The 17,633-nt window shown below is 41.5% G+C and overlaps 1 protein-coding gene across 1 annotated transcript; it reads left to right on the top strand.

Moving 5' to 3' along the window:
* The first annotated feature begins 1,190 nt into the window (after positions 1 to 1,190).
* Positions 1,191 to 16,274, top strand: LOC117429536 (repulsive guidance molecule A-like). The gene is made up of 4 exons (XM_034049132.3): positions 1,191 to 1,778; positions 5,608 to 5,723; positions 10,787 to 11,295; positions 12,919 to 16,274. The coding sequence occupies exons 1-4, from the start codon at positions 1,765 to 1,767 to the stop codon at positions 13,636 to 13,638; spliced, it is 1,359 nt and encodes a 452-aa protein (XP_033905023.3). The 5' UTR covers positions 1,191 to 1,764; the 3' UTR covers positions 13,639 to 16,274.
* Positions 16,275 to 17,633: the final 1,359 nt, after the last annotated feature.

Raw genomic sequence — 17,633 nt, 5'->3', positions numbered from 1 at the left:
CCTTCCCATTGTGGTTTTGGAAATCCTCATTTACAATAGAAAGGACACAGCAGTGGAAAAGCATTTCGACGGCAGAGGCCGTTGATTGATAGAACAGCGCGCATCACCTTCGAGTGTCATGAGGTGAAGTGGAGGGCTTATTATGAAATACACAGACTTTCAATGACAACGTATGCATGGGTATTGTGATTTACACCACGCCGATCATGTAATGAATTCATCATTGGAAAGATAATCAACTGCATCCTCTTAAATCCAGATTACAGTCACACGTGTCTCTATCCACGCATGATGGGAATGTATGTGTCATTATTTTACATTAGTTATGTATTACTCTCCTTATTCATTTAAAAAATATAGCTTTTCTATAAGTGTGCTGTAATGTAGGGCTACACTTACATTTAATTATTATTATTATTATTATTATTATTATTATTATTATTATTATTATTATTATTATTATAGGTAAGCCCTTAGTTAATATTTTCTATAGATATTTATTTTTATTTTATAGCTGGAGGAACTCGTTTGCTAAATTCGAACCCATTATCTCTGACGCTTATATTTTACCATTTAAAACGTGTTAGACAAGCATTCGACATACCCTGATGCTTGATAAACTAATATTTTTGTATACAGTTTTTTAGCCAATAGGTAGATGAAACCAATTTCAGTAGAATGCCATTATAAACTCTATAGTCTGTACAGAACTCTGGAATCTCTACAGACAGACTATATAATCTCAATAGAAAAACCTACAATATAATCTCGTTCTGTTTAGTACAGTGCGGCAATAAAGTTGCACTTTATGTTCTGCATATGTTTAATCAATAGGCATTTGTTACCGGTAATGTGCCAGGGATGTTGCCGTACACTCCTGATTACATTTTTAACAGAGTTATTTTATCATCATGAGCTGCTGTTCCAGCGCTATGAAGAATATTTGAGTCGTGTTTAATATCATTGGCTCGGTACATATTAAATTAAATGTATTTTGAAAACGTGCGCATCAGAAGACAACCACATAAAAGTTGAATTAATTGGAACACTGAACAACCTTAGCATTTTTTTTATTGTATCTATTAAATAAAATCAGTACTATTCCCTCCCTCTCCAGCTACGGGTGACACTCGCTGTTGTATTGCAAATTAAGTGTGGTGCAGATGCAGGAACGAGCAGTCTGTAGCTTGAGCCTAGTTCTGTGCGCCTCTCACACACTCTGAATTTTAACTAACCCCTTCACACCGGCGAGGAGCAAGCGAGCAGGCAGGCAGGCAGGCAGGCAATAGATCCTGTGCTCACTTCGCGTGCAGCAGCAGAGCTATATCGGCGCGTCAAACATCACTACAGCTTTTTCAGGATGCTAAAGCAAGACGAAGAAGGGGGCATGGAGACTAGGGGCGCCTGTATTCTTAATTAAACAGAGCCCAAGACCTAGAGAACTAGTCATTTTGGAAGCAGAAACACCAAAAGCTTCCCCGTAGATCAGTGCGCAGATTGCAGTTGTCAAACCTTGTGTGTGTTTTTCTATGTTAACTATTAGCAAGTGATCTGGTGGGAAATCGCTTTTAATTAACACTCAGCTGCTAAAATACGTCTTCTGCAAATCATGCACGGACGGTAGTGTATTTTCCACCAGGCTGAAGACAGTTCAAATTGAGGATTATTTCAACATTACTTTTGGTACCGTATATCAGGCTCCTCTCCGCGCCACCCCTTTCGTTCCGCCGCTGAGCCCAGACCCGAGCCGGACTGTACATTTCCATGCAGCCGCAAAGGTAAGCATGGGAGGCGGGTACGAGTCCGTGATCGCATTGGGATAGTGTAGCCTGGACATTTGCCTTTATTTGAGTCTGCTTTTTAAAAAACAACGGATACAAAATAAAAAAGAAAACGTGTCAATAACCTTTTATTTCAAACAGCACCCTTTCCTGAAGATATGTGTCTTTTTCCAGATATTTTGAGTGTTTTAATTTATTTTCCATACAGATACTCCTTTCTTTTATTTAATCTTGAACTATTCCTTAGCATCACATATTTTAATATTTTAAATAATATATTGTGCTTTTTTTAGAACAATAAATAACCGTATTCAACCAAAAATGTATCTTATTTGAATACATCTTGTTTGCGAAACAGAAATATTATTTTCTATGCTTTAACCAACGGTGTGTTTTCCAGTCGCATTGTGCTGTACCTAGAAAGCACAGTAATGTGCATGCAAGCTTTTTGCTATTTTCCGGGATTGCTTATAATACTATAATGGTTGCATATCCTATTAATGGTTGAATAAATAGTTGGCTATGGGCTCCTCGTTTACAGCTTCTGTGATACGCTCATGCCTTTTTTTAATTCTTGGTTCCATGTTTCGGTCCTTGTCTGTCGGTGTTTTGTAAGCTCGTAGCCGAATTTTTGCGGTTAGAAGGTAAAGGATGAACCCTTGGAAATGTTTTGATGCGAATCTGATCGCTGCCTGTTGGTGTAATTGCATTTCAATTGCTCGGAGGTGGAATCAATTTCCCCAAACTGAGATTTTAATGGGCGCTCCACTCTCTTTGGTTGCTCTGGGAAGACATGTGGATTTGTCGTGGTGTAAGGTTGCATTTTTTCAGAAATAGTTGGAGGATTTTTTCTTCCCAAGTGCAGATACTGAAAGCGCCACCTATTGGAAGAACGCTGCCATGCCAGAGCTCTGCCTTTATGGTCATTACATTATCACCCGTCAGCACAGTGGAAACGCAATGCTATCCGACACATTTGAAACTCCTTATTTTAAATGCTTGATAATATACTTTCTATGCAAAATAATACTACTACTATTACTACTACTACTACTACTACTACTAATAATAATAATAATAATAATAATAATAATAATAATAATAATAATAATAATAATAATAATAATAATATTAGATCTGTTTCTAATTAATTCCTTTTGTTTTTGCCATGTGATATTTAGTATTCTTGTGAGATGAGCAGAAACATCTTTGTCATGGGTTACAGTGAGTTGTTAACCTGTGTTGTAGCACGTTTATTCATCCCGGATTATAAGGAGTTGTACCTGTGTTGTAGCATGTTTATTCATCCCGGATTATAAGGAGTTGTACCTGTGTTGTAGCACTTTATTCATCCAGGATTATAAGGAGTTGTACCTGTGTTGTAGCACGTTTATTCATCCTGGATTATAGGGAGTTGTACCTGTGTTGTAGCATGTTTATTCATCCCGGATTATAAGGAGTTGTACCTGTGTTGTAGCACGTTTATTCATCCCGGATTATAAGGAGTTGTACCTGTGTTGTAGCACGTTTATTCATCCCGGATTATAAGGAGTTGTACCTGTGTTGTAGCATGTTTATTCATCCCGGATTATAAGGAGTTGTACCTGTGTTGTAGCACGTTTATTCATCCCGGATTATAAGGAGTTGTACCTGTGTTGTAGCACGTTTATTCATCCCGGATTATAAGGAGTTGTACCTGTGTTGTAGCATGTTTATTCATCCCGGATTATAAGGAGTTGTACCTGTGTTGTAGCACGTTTATTCATCCCGGATTATAAGGAGTTGTACCTGTGTTGTAGCACTTTATTCATCCAGGATTATAAGGAGTTGTACCTGTGTTGTAGCATGTTTATTCATCCCGGATTATAAGGAGTTGTACCTGTGTTGTAGCACGTTTATTCATCCCGGATTATAAGGAGTTGTACCTGTGTTGTAGCACTTTATTCATCCAGGATTATAAGGAGTTGTACCTGTGTTGTAGCATGTTTATTCATCCCGGATTATAAGGAGTTGTACCTGTGTTGTAGCACGTTTATTCATCCCGGATTATAAGGAGTTGTACCTGTGTTGTAGCACTTTATCCATCCCGGATTATAAGGAGTTGTACCTGTGTTGTAGCACTTTATTCATCCCGGATTATAAGGAGTTGTACCTGTGTTGTAGCATGTTTATTCATCCCGGATTATAAGGAGTTGTACCTGTGTTGTAGCACGTTTATTCATCCCGGATTATAAGGAGTTGTACCTGTGTTGTAGCACTTTATTCATCCAGGATTATAAGGAGTTGTACCTGTGTTGTAGCATGTTTATTCATCCCGGATTATAAGGAGTTGTACCTGTGTTGTACAATGCGTATTACAATGCAATACAGTGTCAACAAAACACTTTGCACCTCTCCAGCAGATAGCAGCCCCTAAGTGTTTGCATACAGGCAAATAGGCACATAGGCCTACACTGCCCTTGCAATGAGCTCATGTGTTTCATGCAGTACTTTATTCATCACAAGTCTATTACTGTGCTTTCAGTAATTGGAATGGCTGGGCAGCAACCTAAAGTAGACTGACTTGACACATCTTTGTGTTTAAGGTTCCTTCTCTCTCTCTCTCTCTCTCTCTCTCTCTCTCTCTCTCTCTCTCTCCTTGTATGTTTTATTAACCATAACACTAGAAAAGATAAAAAGCTAAAGCTGCAATTGACTGTGTTCGTTGCAGACCCACCCCGTCCTGGAGGCAGGCTCAATGTTATTGATTCATTGCAGTAGATTCATTTTCACTAGCATTTCCATGCTGTGATAAATGAATGCAGTTGTGATGCCATTTTATTTATTTATAAACCATTTAAAAAGTCACACACTGGGTTCTGTCTGATCTCCAGTGCTGTGCGATTATTATATGTTACATTCGGCTTAAAGTCACCATTTAGGAATGGACTGTAGTACCATTTGTGGAATATAAAACGTGTGATTATCATTAACATTTAATAGTCGTTACATTTCGGTTTAAAACGAGCACATTGTTTGCGGACACATATATTTTGTAATAATAATAATAATAATAATAATAATAATAATAATAATAATAATAATAATAATAATAATAATAATAATACCAGTGGTGGAATGTAATCTTTTTATGTCGGTATATTTCCTGCAAAGCATTGGGGAACATTAAAATAAATACAGGGAGGGCCCATACTAGAATGCATCCTTGCTGTACGGTAGGTCACACGGGCAAAGTGCAGTAAAATATTTATTTTTTGTGCAATACTGTACAACAGGAACCTCCTTACCCGTGTTTTCCGATCGGCAAGTCCCCCACCCCTTCAAAAAAATCTTGCTGATGTTGATTGAAACTTTATCGCTCAGTCGAAGTGTCAAGAGCTCGCTCGCACAGCAGCACTGCGAGGGGAGAGAGAGCGTCTCGGCAAGGTCGGGGCGTAACCTGAATCCGCAGAGGGGCTGCGGGCAAGGAGGACCGCTCCCTATTGGGTAGACGGGGAGGTGGGAGGAGGCTTCTTGACACCAGCGGGATGGGGTAGATCGAGTGTAGGTTTCCCTGTTTTGTTCAAAGATCTCAAATCACAGAGTAATAGAACTGCACGGGTATAACTCTCAGGCGCATTTCTCTTTTTTTTGGTCCGATCCTAACAAATGGTTTACTTGCACACTGCATCTCCCATCGCCGCTGCCAGTGCTGCTGCTGCTTCTTCCTCGGTTTTATTTTCTCCGCTGGAATTACTCCCCGCAGCAGCAGCAGCAGCCGCAGCGCACATCTGTTAATTGTATCTTCCGCCTCTTGCTTTTCTTCTCCTTCTCTTGCCTTTGCCAGGGAGAGGAGAGAGGTGCGATCCGGATCTGGATGGATGGGTATGGGGAAAGGGGCAGGACCCTCAGCCCTGGGAATCGGACAGATCCTCTCGGTTTTTCTGTGCATTTTTCCTGCAGGTAAGATTATGCAGCCAGCCGCCTCCTGTGTGTGCGTGTCTGTGTGCGTGTGCGTGTGCGTGTGTGTGCGTGTGCGTGTGTGTGTAAGTTACTCAGCTAGCGAGGAGTGTTGAAGCTCTCCCTCGCCCCCTCCTCCCCCACAGCCCTTCAGCGGGGCCTCTCTATACAGTATAAAGACTTGATACGTTCCATAGTGTTTCTGAAGTTTGAAGTACCGCATGTACAATGCCATGCATTATTTACTGTGATTGTTATGCTAATTGCGACTGGGAAATACTGTAGCTATACAAGCGTACTGCATGTTTTCCTTTACAGTATCATTTGCTATGTTAAATGTAAAAAAGACGATATTAAATATTTGATGTAATGTTTGTCTTTATGTTTTTACAACATGCGTTGTAGTTTAATGGTTCTGCCTGAACTATTGCGTATTAATCCAATCATGTTACAGTATCCAACACATTAATAGACCAGGGAAAGTACTTATTTATAGTACTGTACGGCGGTGTAAAAGAAATGAAACGTTGGTATTTTATTACACGGGAGGCAGATGTGTAACTAACTGATCACTTCTTACCTTTGAATGGATCAGGTTTTGTATGCCGTGTTTGTCATCAGTTAAATGTGTTTAAACACGCTTTAAAGAGGAACACACAAAGTGCTCAGTAAACGGGCACACATACTGACTTTCCAGAGAGCTAGGATAACCCTACCATTGCTCATACATGGCGGTAATTACGTTTTGAAATAAATAAATATATGAATGCTTATTTTTAATACTTTATTTTCCCACCATTTTTTTCTTCCTCCTTTGCTTTGCATCATCTTGAAAGCTTCAGTGCTCTGCATATAGCAACCCTGGAAAACAAACACAGATACGCTATGGGGTTAGATTCAAAATAACATTCAACAACACACTGTCTTACGGGCTGCAGATACTCGTCATACACGCATGGGCGAGAGCTAACATCACTCTTGGTACGGAGCTTCTGAAATGGCAGTTGGGGGTGACGTCTTTTTGCTATTTTCTAACTTTCCTTTGTACGTTTCTGAAGTGGAAAATCTAAATAAAGCTGTAAATCTGGCTGTAAAAAGCATCTGTTTTCAATGAATCCCCTAGATTTTCACAATGCTGTTTTGGCAGAAGCGTGCCTGTGCATTCCAGCGCTTGTTTTTGTTGGGGGAGGGGAGTTTTCTCCACAGAACGGGTTTTGTTCCTTTATATAAAGTACTTTAAAATCCTTCTGGGTAAAATGCTGCACCGGCTCCTACACCACCACTCACCCAATTTCTTTTGAGTAGGGTTGGAGTTTGCTAGAAAATGCCAAAAAATACCAGGGCTGCCCTCTCCTAAATAAATCTGCATTTCACATTTTTAGCTCAAAGCTCATTTATGTCTGTTTTTGTTACTCACAAGTTTTACACTTAAAAGGGGCTTGTTTCCTGGTACCAACACTGTCATGCGATGAGCTGTGTCAGTAGTAACAGCCTAGTTTACCACACATCAAATCAACAGGTAGCTGTGTTTGTTTCTGTTTAAAAGCATTTAACTGCTTTGTTGCTTCGGTCAATTGTGTGTAAGGAGTCTTTTACCTTTGATTAATTGGTTTCCAGTCGATCTGCAGTGTAGTTTTTCCTTTGGCAGTTAATGGGCTCTGAAACAATGTAGCAAGATAGGAGTTAGGAGAAGAAGAAAAAAAACATAGCTAACTAGTTATATGGTAACGTTTACTGGAAACACTTTGCTTTTAATGTGAAAGGCCTTTTTTCTAAAACGGCCTCGTGTTTTTCTGGTCCCTTTCAGTTTATGCAGTAAGGATTGTTGAATGTTTTACAGATTGTACTTGTGAAATATCGAGTGAACTTTCAGTAAAACTTTCTCACCTGAATTTCGCCAGCATGACCACGTTTAATCGTTTGTTATTTTAGAAAAAGATTAATCTGTACTTACAAATTTCATTATATACTTTACACAGTTTGAGCTTATTTGCTGAAACAAATTGTGAATTGTTCTCCTATAACAATGTACACTATACAAGGACAACAATATTGAGGGTTTTAAAGGATTCAGACACTCTCATATTGCACCACATGCTTTGAGTTTGTGTATGCAAAGTGAAATGGATCTGTGAGTTTAAAAGAGCTTGCATGCGCCCCTTTCTTGGTGTTGATTTTAGATTAAGATCAGTTTATGGGAGTTTATCTGACGGGTGATAAAATGCCTTTTGTTCTTGCTGTGTGGTGGGGGGGAGGGGGGAAGAGGAAGGGGGTGTGCATTCAGCATCAAACTGACGCTGAGAAATTGACTTAGAGACTATTAAACACCCTCGCCTCTGCCTTTGAAGAGAAACAAACATTTAAAAACCGGGATGTACAACTAGTGCTTGTATTTATAAACACTATTGATGAATGAGCTGAAATGTTTGTGTGCTTAGAATCACTGGCACACAGCTGCTGTATCAGCCATGGTCCAGGTGCTGTACAGGCTAGCTTATGCAATCTATCTCAAGACCTTCCAAATATTATGGCAGATGTATCCAGCACCCGTTTTAAGAAGCTGTATCCCTTTTGAGTGTTTGATTAGGATCTTGAGACAATGCAAGTATGTTGTATTTGTAACCATGCTCACAAGCTCCTACAGGCTATGTGTGAATTATTGGGAGGTAAATGCATTACAGCATGGGTTTTTACTTTGGATTGGTCTGATTAGGAGCAAATGCAATGTTATCGTGCACAAACACACACACACACACACACACACAGGCACATTGTGAAACACTTGTAACCACTGACACAAGTTCAACTTTGTAAAACCCATAGCAATAAATATAATGGTTATAGAAAACAGATTTAAAAATTACCACCGCCACCAACCAGGCAGCTTGGAATTGGTTCTTAAAAAATGCAAGCAAAGTTGGGACCAGTTCAGAAATGCACTTTTTTTTATAGAAGGGTGTGTTTTTTTCTTGATGTGGTGTTTTTCTTGGAATTCTATAAGAGATATCAAGACAAAGTAGCTGTCACCATTCTGTAGCTGTGTACTATACAAACGGGCTGTCATCTATTTGTTATACATTCATGGGATCTTTAAAAGTGCCATTAATCAGTACAATCTAGCCTGTCCAGCACTACTCAGTAAACTGTGCATTCGGCAATTGGGATAATGTTTAATCAGGTTTGTTTGTGTGTACTGAGCACATGACTCATTTGTAATTGCTAGCAGCTATTGGTACAGGTTACCCAATCAGTAATGCAGCTTGTTTGTCTGAATCCTAATTCTTTTGGAAAGAGAGGGTTTGTTTTCTTTTGAAACCTGCGGGGAGATAATGCATCCATTCCGATATCTGCTTGATACATGCCTGCAATGATTGGAAGATCTTGCCCAGCGGATCGAATGACATCGAATGACAGTTTCTGCCCTGGTAACTGAAGAGACAGAGAATGATTGTTGAAATGAAAGTTTCCTTTAATTACGGCCCTGGTCTAGGCAGTTAGATGTCTGAGCTATGCAGTTGCTAGTCGTGGCCCCCCCCTCCCCCCCCCCCCCGTTTGCTTTTCAGTGCTTGGATCTCGGGGTATAGCCCAAACCACTAGGGAAAGAAAAAGAGGATCCTGTTTCTTTAAGAGCTTTCAACCATCTCCACCCCCGGCCATGCATCAGCAGTGAAACTCGACCTAATCCCTTTACACTTGGGTAATTTATTGCTCTGTCGGTCTCCTCTCAATGGCAAATTGCATTGTCTTCATTCAAAGACTTCAGACCACCCCTCCTTCTTCTTTCTTCCAGACTGGAGTTGAATTCTTTAGTTTTTTTTTTTTTTTTTTAGAAGCAGTCTTCTTACATCCCTGGAGGGTTATTCACCGATTTTAGCAGCGGCTCTTTTTGTCATGCAAATGAGGCAGTAATAATCAGCCTATTATTCTGTCTGATTACTTCTGATTAGCAGTTCAAAAAGGAGGCCCACTCAAGAACCCTGCTATGCAAGCGCATGGTGATTTTTCACACTGACCCGTCCGGTTTGGTGAATTTGGTTTCCAACTGGAGACACTTGGGTGCTTTTGCCAAATCCACAAAAGAAGGAGCAGATGGTTTGTGAAAACCCTGTGTTTGTGTTGTTTGTAGCTGTTACTAACTTTTTAAATGTTAGTTTTTATTAATGCTCGGAGCCCATGCAGATCTGTGGCACCCCCATTGTCATGGAACAAACAAGCGATCCAGCAGCGATTCATTTCAGCACTCCGCTGGCATTGCTTAAAAAACTTGGAAAGAAGGAAGACCACATATGTAAAGCTGGCCAAACACGTTTTAAATACTGATCACTGAAAGCAGTTTTAGTGGTTATTATTTCAAGAGCTAAGCAATTTCAAAAATGCCAAACACTCTCTTTTTTGCTTGTAGTGTGTGTTTTTGGGGTTTTTTTTTCAAAATGTAAGTCCACATCACACATGGTTTACATCTAATATTAAGATTCATTTACACAGAATTGTGCCTCTGAGGCTGCTGTATAATACAGTGCGGAAACTGCTTTGATAAATGTACTTGGTGATGATACACAGTTACTGTGTAAGTTATTATTATACTATATAGCACTCCTTGCTTTTGATAACAGCAATCAAATATTGAGGACAGTGGATTGCTGAAGGATCGTGTGTGAATTTTCCATATCCGTAAATTATTGATTATGGGAAATAATAATAATAATAATAATAATAATAATAATAATAATAATAATAATAATAATAATAATAATAATAATCCTACAGTCACTCCTGGCGTATTCCAGCTAACAGAACAGAAAGTGTACTGTGCTTCTCTTGGCCAGTAAGTTGGTACATGGAAACAAGTGCAGCCTTGTAAGCAGTGATTGGAATTCACAGTGCTGTACAAGCTAGATTTCACTGATACTGTCCTGAAAAGCAGTTTTAGGACACCACCACACTAAATGCACTTCATGGTGTAATAACTGAGGCTTTCAACAACAACAAACAATGTTACCTCTCACCAGCAGACGCTCCTTCTCCCTCTCTGGGTGCTAACGGTGTTGTGTGTTTCTGTTCTCCAGTGAGCCTGCAGTGTAAGATCTTGAAGTGCAACTCCGAGTTCTGGGCCACGACATCCGGCACTCACCACTCGGGCCCCGAGAGGGCCCCCGAGTTCTGCACGGCCCTCCGCGCGTACGCCCACTGCGTCCGAAGAACGGCCCGCACCTGCCGAGGGGACCTTGCCTACCACTCGGCCGTGCACGGCATCGAGGACCTCATGAGCCAGCACAACTGCTCCAAGGAGGGCCCCACATCGCAGCCACGCCCCCGAACCTCCACCCCTGACAGCCAGGAGCGCTCCGACAGCCCCGAGATCTGCCACTACGAGCGGAGCTTCCATAAGCACACGGCGCCCCCCAACTACACCCACTGCGGCCTGTTTGGGGACCCGCACCTCAGGACCTTCGGGGACGACTTCCAAACCTGCAAGGTGCGAGGCTCCTGGCCCCTTATAGACAATAAGTACCTGTATGTGCAGGTCACCAACTCCCCGGTCCTGCCTGGGTCCCTCGCCACGGCAACAAGCAAGGTGAGGGCATCACTTCTTTGTCCAGAGCAACACAAGGTGCTTTGCAACACAAGCGAATTGCAGAATATCAGCATTGCATTATGCTCAGTGATATCACTGTATAAGAGAAACACTGAAATTCTCTTCAAGGTTAACAGCGCTATCACAACATAACAGGTTTTCAGAAGATATAAATCCATGCAATGAACAAAGCAAACAGGGAGTGAAGGCCAGGCAAAGATCACCAGGACTCAATTCTACTGCGCTACCCAGCTTCCCATTCAGAACTCATACATACACTTGGTCCCGGCTGTGCATAGTCGCTCACAGCATTCAGTAATGTTCCATTTCTTTAACTTGATAACAGCATGGTATCCTGCTGTGGGCTTTTTTTCCATGTGTTCCAGGCTTTATGTTTGGAACAATTCCATAATAGCTTAAGACTTTGTTAGTAACATCAGTTTTATAAATGGAATGCCAGAATTTAAAATGAAGTCATAAATCACTGTTGTTTAATCCAATATCGAGACAGCCAAGATAGTAATGGTACCGAGACAGGAATAGCAGATACCCGCTCTTCATGTCTGAATTAAGGGCCTGTTATTTAAATTAAGCTTGTTCACTGACTGGGAATTACATTGTGTGTGTGTGTGTATCAGCATTTGTCTGTTCTGGCTACTATCTGGACAAATACAGTCTATGGAAAATGTTAGGACATAGGAATGAAATACAAAAACACAGGCAGATTTAAATAGATACTTTGCATTTCAGTGTAGTAGGGGAGAGACAGGAGCTTTGTGTTCCTGTTGCAAATCAAACCTCCAGGCTATCCTCAAACCAGGGAGCTGTGGAGCCCTGCTGGAGTGGTTAATCATAAAGGAACTTGCAGCTCCACTCAGCCCCAGCCCTCCCCTTCACACAGATCAGAGCAAGCCAAAGCACTGCCCAGAGGTCAAACAAGTGACAACGGCCCACAGGCCTCCAAATGAAATAGCAAAACAAGGAATGAACCAAGTCTTATTAAACAGGCTTCGTGTTTTCATTTACACATTGCAGAGTATTGGAGTATAGCCTCTTTGTATCCACAGGCTCTTTGCCATGTTTCAGAATTGCTTAGTTTGGCTTCTTTATGTATAGACACAGCTGAAACAAAATGCTCAGGGATACTGGGCAGAGAGATATGTGTGTTGGCAGACTTTTATGAAGCAGTCAACTGTGTCTTCTACCTTTCCAACCTTAGAACAAACAGCAACAAGCCTACTCCCTTGGAAAGAACACAGAATCATTGTTTTTCAGTGTGCAATAATAAGACGACTGCAAGACATCTTCCTGGCCTGCAGTTACAATGGGGAGCATATTCATTCGGCTTTCTAAAGAATTCTTTCAAAGCAATCTAGTGTCGACTTATTCTCCCATGCCTATATCCTTTTACATTTTCCATGTGTTAAATATTATCTTTCATTCCTCTAAATTTAGCTGGTCTCTGGTTGATTTCACACATTCGCTTTCTAAAACTTGGCCAGGACTCTTCACAGGTACAGGGAAAGTGTGAAATTCTTCCTTACTGAAAGTTAGCGCAACAGATTTATTTTTAAAGAGTTCACCACTCCGAATCTTACTCTCCTTTTTGTTTTTTTGCCACAGCTAACCATCATCTTCAAGAACTTTCAAGAATGCGTCGATCAGAAGGTGTACCAAGCTGAGACGGACGAGCTGCCGGCTGCATTCGTGGACGGCTCTAGAAATGGCGGTGACCGGCACGGGGCAAACACCCTGCGCATCGTGGAGAAGATGCCCGGGCAGCACATAGAGATCCAGGCCAGGTACATCGGCACGACCATCGTGGTACGCCAGGTCGGCCGCTACCTGACCTTCGCAGTGCGCATGCCTGAGGACGTGGTGAACTCTACCGAGGACACAGAGAACCAGGGCCTGTACCTGTGCCTGCGCGGCTGCCCGCAGAGCGAGCGCATTGACTTCAGGACCTTCCGGGCGCGGGCAGCAGAGAGCCACGTGGCCACTGGGGGGGGCAACAGGGGATCGGTGTCCGTGGAGGCTTTCACCTACAAGTCGGCCATGGTCAAATGCAAGGAGAGACTTCCCGTAGAGGATTTGTATTTCCAGTCCTGCGTCTTTGACTTGCTCACCACGGGCGACGTCAATTTCACCTTGGCTGCGTATTATGCTTTCGAGGACATGAAAATCTTGCATTCAAACAAAGACAAGTTTCACATCTTTGAAAGGACTGGGGACCTGACACCAGGAAACTCTGCACCCGGGAGGCCCTCCTCCCCTTCCTCGCTCTCGGCCCTTCACTTCCTCGCGTTACTGCTGTGGATTCAGTGTGGTTTAATGCATCTATAGTGTTGTGTTTACATGAAACTTTGTCATGAAAACCGCAGTGTGAACCTGCGAGACACGCTCTTCGTCTTCATATCATACCTCAGTTAACTCCAGGGTGTGAAAACGATCCCATTCTCCCAACACATCTAGTTCAAGAAAGAGGGGATTTGCACTGAACAGAGCAGCACCATGCATGCCAATGCAATGCAATGTAATGGGCTCCCGCCTCACCACTGTGATCAACCCATTCCCATATCATTTAATATCTTTCAACTTTGCCAGGTCATCAAAATCATGGCAACTGCTTTTCTGCAGCAGTACTTTACAAATTAATGCGCAATTAGTTTGCAAAACAAAAAAAAAGTATACATTGGAGATAACTTTAAATAGTTCTTAAAACTCTTGGATAATATTGCAGGCCCTTACGTTTTGGTGAGAATCCACAGCATTCAGAAAGGTTGGCCAGGTTGTTTGCTAATGAAGATTTGTCTGTTGCAGGTTGTGGCTCCGCACAGCGGTCACAGCTCCTTCTTGCAATACTGTACATGGAAGAGCCCAGAGGAACATTTTCCTGCTGGCTGTAAATTACACCCAGGGTTTGAATTCGGCTGACGCCCGGGTCAATAGATACTGCTTTGTTTTGCCAACAGCAGGGCTTTAGATCAGGGTTGTCCCAGCTCAGTGTGGGACAGGGTGGCTAGGGTTCACTGCAGTGAAATGAATAAAGGAGGAAATAAAGCCCACATGATGTAAAAGGTTTAAAGCTGAAACCTAAAAAATGACAACAGGTCTTGATCTCGTCCACTACTTTAGCTGCAATACCACAGCTGCCCACTACCATCTTGTGGTAGCACTAAGTGTGTGCACACCAGGTGCCCCCACCTTCCGTTTCTCCAGAGAGTTCTGTGGATAATAAAAATAAAGTATTTAGGCTGAACAGGGCCCCCTGATTGCATGTTACACTAATAGTGCTGCTAAACAAAGCTGTTGGGGAATGGGAAGGTGAGACACGCACATTGTGTTCAGTATCTTCTGCAATATGGGCTGTGCTTACTAGCTTGCAACAGAGACACTCTTGGTGATTTTGGTATTATTGCATATTGTGACAGTGGTTTCATCATCATGATTGGGTGGCGCTATGGGGCAGTCGTGTTTTGTAGGCAATATATGCACCAGTGTTTAAAATGCCATAGCACTAACAAGGCAAGTTCTTGTAATGTATGATGTCTTAGTGTTCCTAATCTTTGAATATCTTTGGATCTTTCCCATAGTAAACTACCTGAACTCTCTGAATGAGTCACGAAGCGAGGCTGCCTGCCTCTCGAGTTAGACTAGCTCCCCCACCTGTGGCTCCATTCCTCATTTATTGCACGGCTTTGATTCTGTTGATTAAACAGCCAGGAAGCGGCTGCGTCTTTTTCAAATTAATAAGCTACAGTGTTATGCACCCTATGCCTGGCGTGAGAAGGGCTGTGAGCAGGCAACGTGTAAATAAATAGGAGAGCGTGTGGGGACTGGCAGGCAGAGCCAGATCATTTGCATTGCACAGCAGTCTTGGAAATGAGGCTGTATGTCACATTGCATGGCTCAGCTAAAAGCATCGCATTTTCACATCAGCCAAAATGATAATGAATTACACCACTCTGTTCTTTTACAGTTACTGAATTTTCCCATTGAGATCATTCAACGAGATACTTCGTCTGGGAGTTAAAGGCAGGCAGTGATGTGTGTACCTGCTATACAATATAATAGCATGTGTGAGCAAGCGTGTGCACACACATTTCATTTGTGATAATGGCATATCCATTATTTCTAAAATGGGACATTCATTTAATCAAACTTCCAACACTGAATTACCTAAAAGCCCGCTGTCTCTGCACCACAGACTTTCTTTAAGATAGTTTCATCTTGTACGCAAGCCTCGTGGTGCCTTTCCTTTTTATTGCTATGGATAGAATTACTGGTACGATCTGCATAACACCATACTGCTTTTAAAAAACTAAACAAAACTAAAACTCTTTCAAAAAAAGGTGTGTAACATTGAGTTGTGCTACTGGATGTAGTTTATATTGTCTGTATAATATATGGATCTCCGTGTAGAACCCTTGTGACTGTGCACAGAGTTTGTATGATGTTCAGTTGTTTTAAAGAAAAAAAATGTTTACCTGTTGTGAAAACTTCTATTCTACAAAACTAATTTTGGGGGTGAAAATGTTACACATGTGATCTTTCCTGAAAAAGGGAGCTGTAAAAACAGGGATGTCACAATATTCAGAGACCTGTACGGTGACCCAGGAGTCCTAATACTGTGATGAGGATTTCTGAACACTGTCACCTAGTAAATGACCTTGCAAGGAGCGTAAGCTCTTGGAAGCGTTCTTCAGCAATGTTGAGACATCCCTCTTCTAGTTTTTGTTGTTGTTAAAAGCACTTTATTTGATTTTCTTTTATTGGCTGTCATTGGGTTGTAACTTGTTTGTGAACTCAAGACGGCGGACTCAAAAGGGAAACTAGCTAATGTAAAAAATTCAAGAGAGAAGAAAGATCAAGTTATTGTGTTTGGATGTAGGACACAAGCGGAACGTCACTGCGTGTATATAATGGAAATTATTTATTGAGGAGAAAATTAAAGTTTGTTTTGTTGTATTGTTTTTGGACATCTGTCTCTTGTGTTGCTCTTTCTTTTTTCATCGCTGTGCATATTAAATGTAACCTGCAGCAGCTGTTAAATACACTGCAACTGTGGTATAACATAAGTTGTTGGGACTTAAAAGGCAAAAAGCGTCAGTAGAAAGTAACTTGAAAATGTATTCTGAAGCTGCAAGTGTATCAGCTCGTTAGATTGTTCCAGCCACTGATTCCTTGAAGACCTGGATGCTCTTTGCTTAAGAGATTCAAACCTTGACCCTGTATTGGTATGACTGCGTTCTGCAGTCACAGCCTGTGAAGCGCATCCTTTTACACATTGTAGTGGGCTGTATGCAGGTTGCTTGTTCTGTACAAAGCTCGCGGTGTACCTGAGTCCAGTTTACATGCGTTTCAGAAGTCAGAAACCTACATGAATGCAAACTGTTTTTCTACCAGCAAAAGCTGATTCTGAATTTATGTTTGACAAAAAAAAACTACTTTTTGTAAGTGCACAGTTTTATGTTTAATTGATGCATTGATAATATACTACCGCGCCCCCCGTTTTTAAGGCTGCCCTTTATACTGTGGGACAGGTTATAAGGCGGTACGGTCACGGCTGCCGTTTGCCCCATAATGCCATTAAACTAACACTAGTATTCTCGTTATAAGGTGGAACACAAATAGCATGGCCTCTTAACTATGGCTCCCAACTACAGCGTTATAGAGAGGGAGCACTGTATACATAATCACAGTCTAAATCATGATTGATCCTGCTAAGAACTATGCTTTACACCATGTGGAGTATTGAATAAATGCAGAGGGTGCGCGCAATACACAGGGTTATATTATACCAATAAAAGGAGAGATATATATATATATATATATATTATACACACACACATTATTTATATATATACACACACACACACACACACAGACACAGTTGCTCAGATCATATCTGCATTGGAGCTGAACCCAGGATCTCTATTCCATCAAACGCCCCCCCTTGTAATGCTAGGTTTGGAGCTGAACCCAGGATCTCTATTGCATCACACACCCCACACTTTTTCAGTTTGAGTTACCTCAGCACCCAAGCCTCAACGGATCCATAAACAGTCCAAGCTTGGCTATGAAAAACCATACACATAGAGACAAGCTAGTCCTAGTCAACAATCTGGGAAAGACAAGCATGACATTGTTGCTATTGGGAAACAAAACCCTTTTAAAACTATGCTTGTCATGTTCTATTTTTATTACAGCAAACTGAAATTCACCTGGTGGCACTTATGGCACAAAAAACTAACCAATGACAGTTAAGAATTAAGACAGTGTAAGCAACTGTAGGCTGGTTTCACAAACCCCGATATGTAGACATCTTGGACTGTCTC

Source organism: Acipenser ruthenus, chromosome 24 (assembly GCF_902713425.1).
Source record: "Acipenser ruthenus chromosome 24, fAciRut3.2 maternal haplotype, whole genome shotgun sequence".
NCBI classification, from domain to species: domain Eukaryota; kingdom Metazoa; phylum Chordata; class Actinopteri; order Acipenseriformes; family Acipenseridae; genus Acipenser; species Acipenser ruthenus.
This window is presented reverse-complemented; position numbering and strand designations above follow the sequence as displayed.

Bases quoted from the DNA above. Each gene is read 5' to 3' on its own strand.
- LOC117429536 (XM_034049132.3), top strand. The intron at 5,724-10,786 runs GTAAGATTATGC...TCTGTTCTCCAG, and splicing joins TCTGTGCATTTTTCCTGCAG to TGAGCCTGCAGTGTAAGATC. The intron at 11,296-12,918 runs GTGAGGGCATCA...TTTTTGCCACAG, and splicing joins TCGCCACGGCAACAAGCAAG to CTAACCATCATCTTCAAGAA.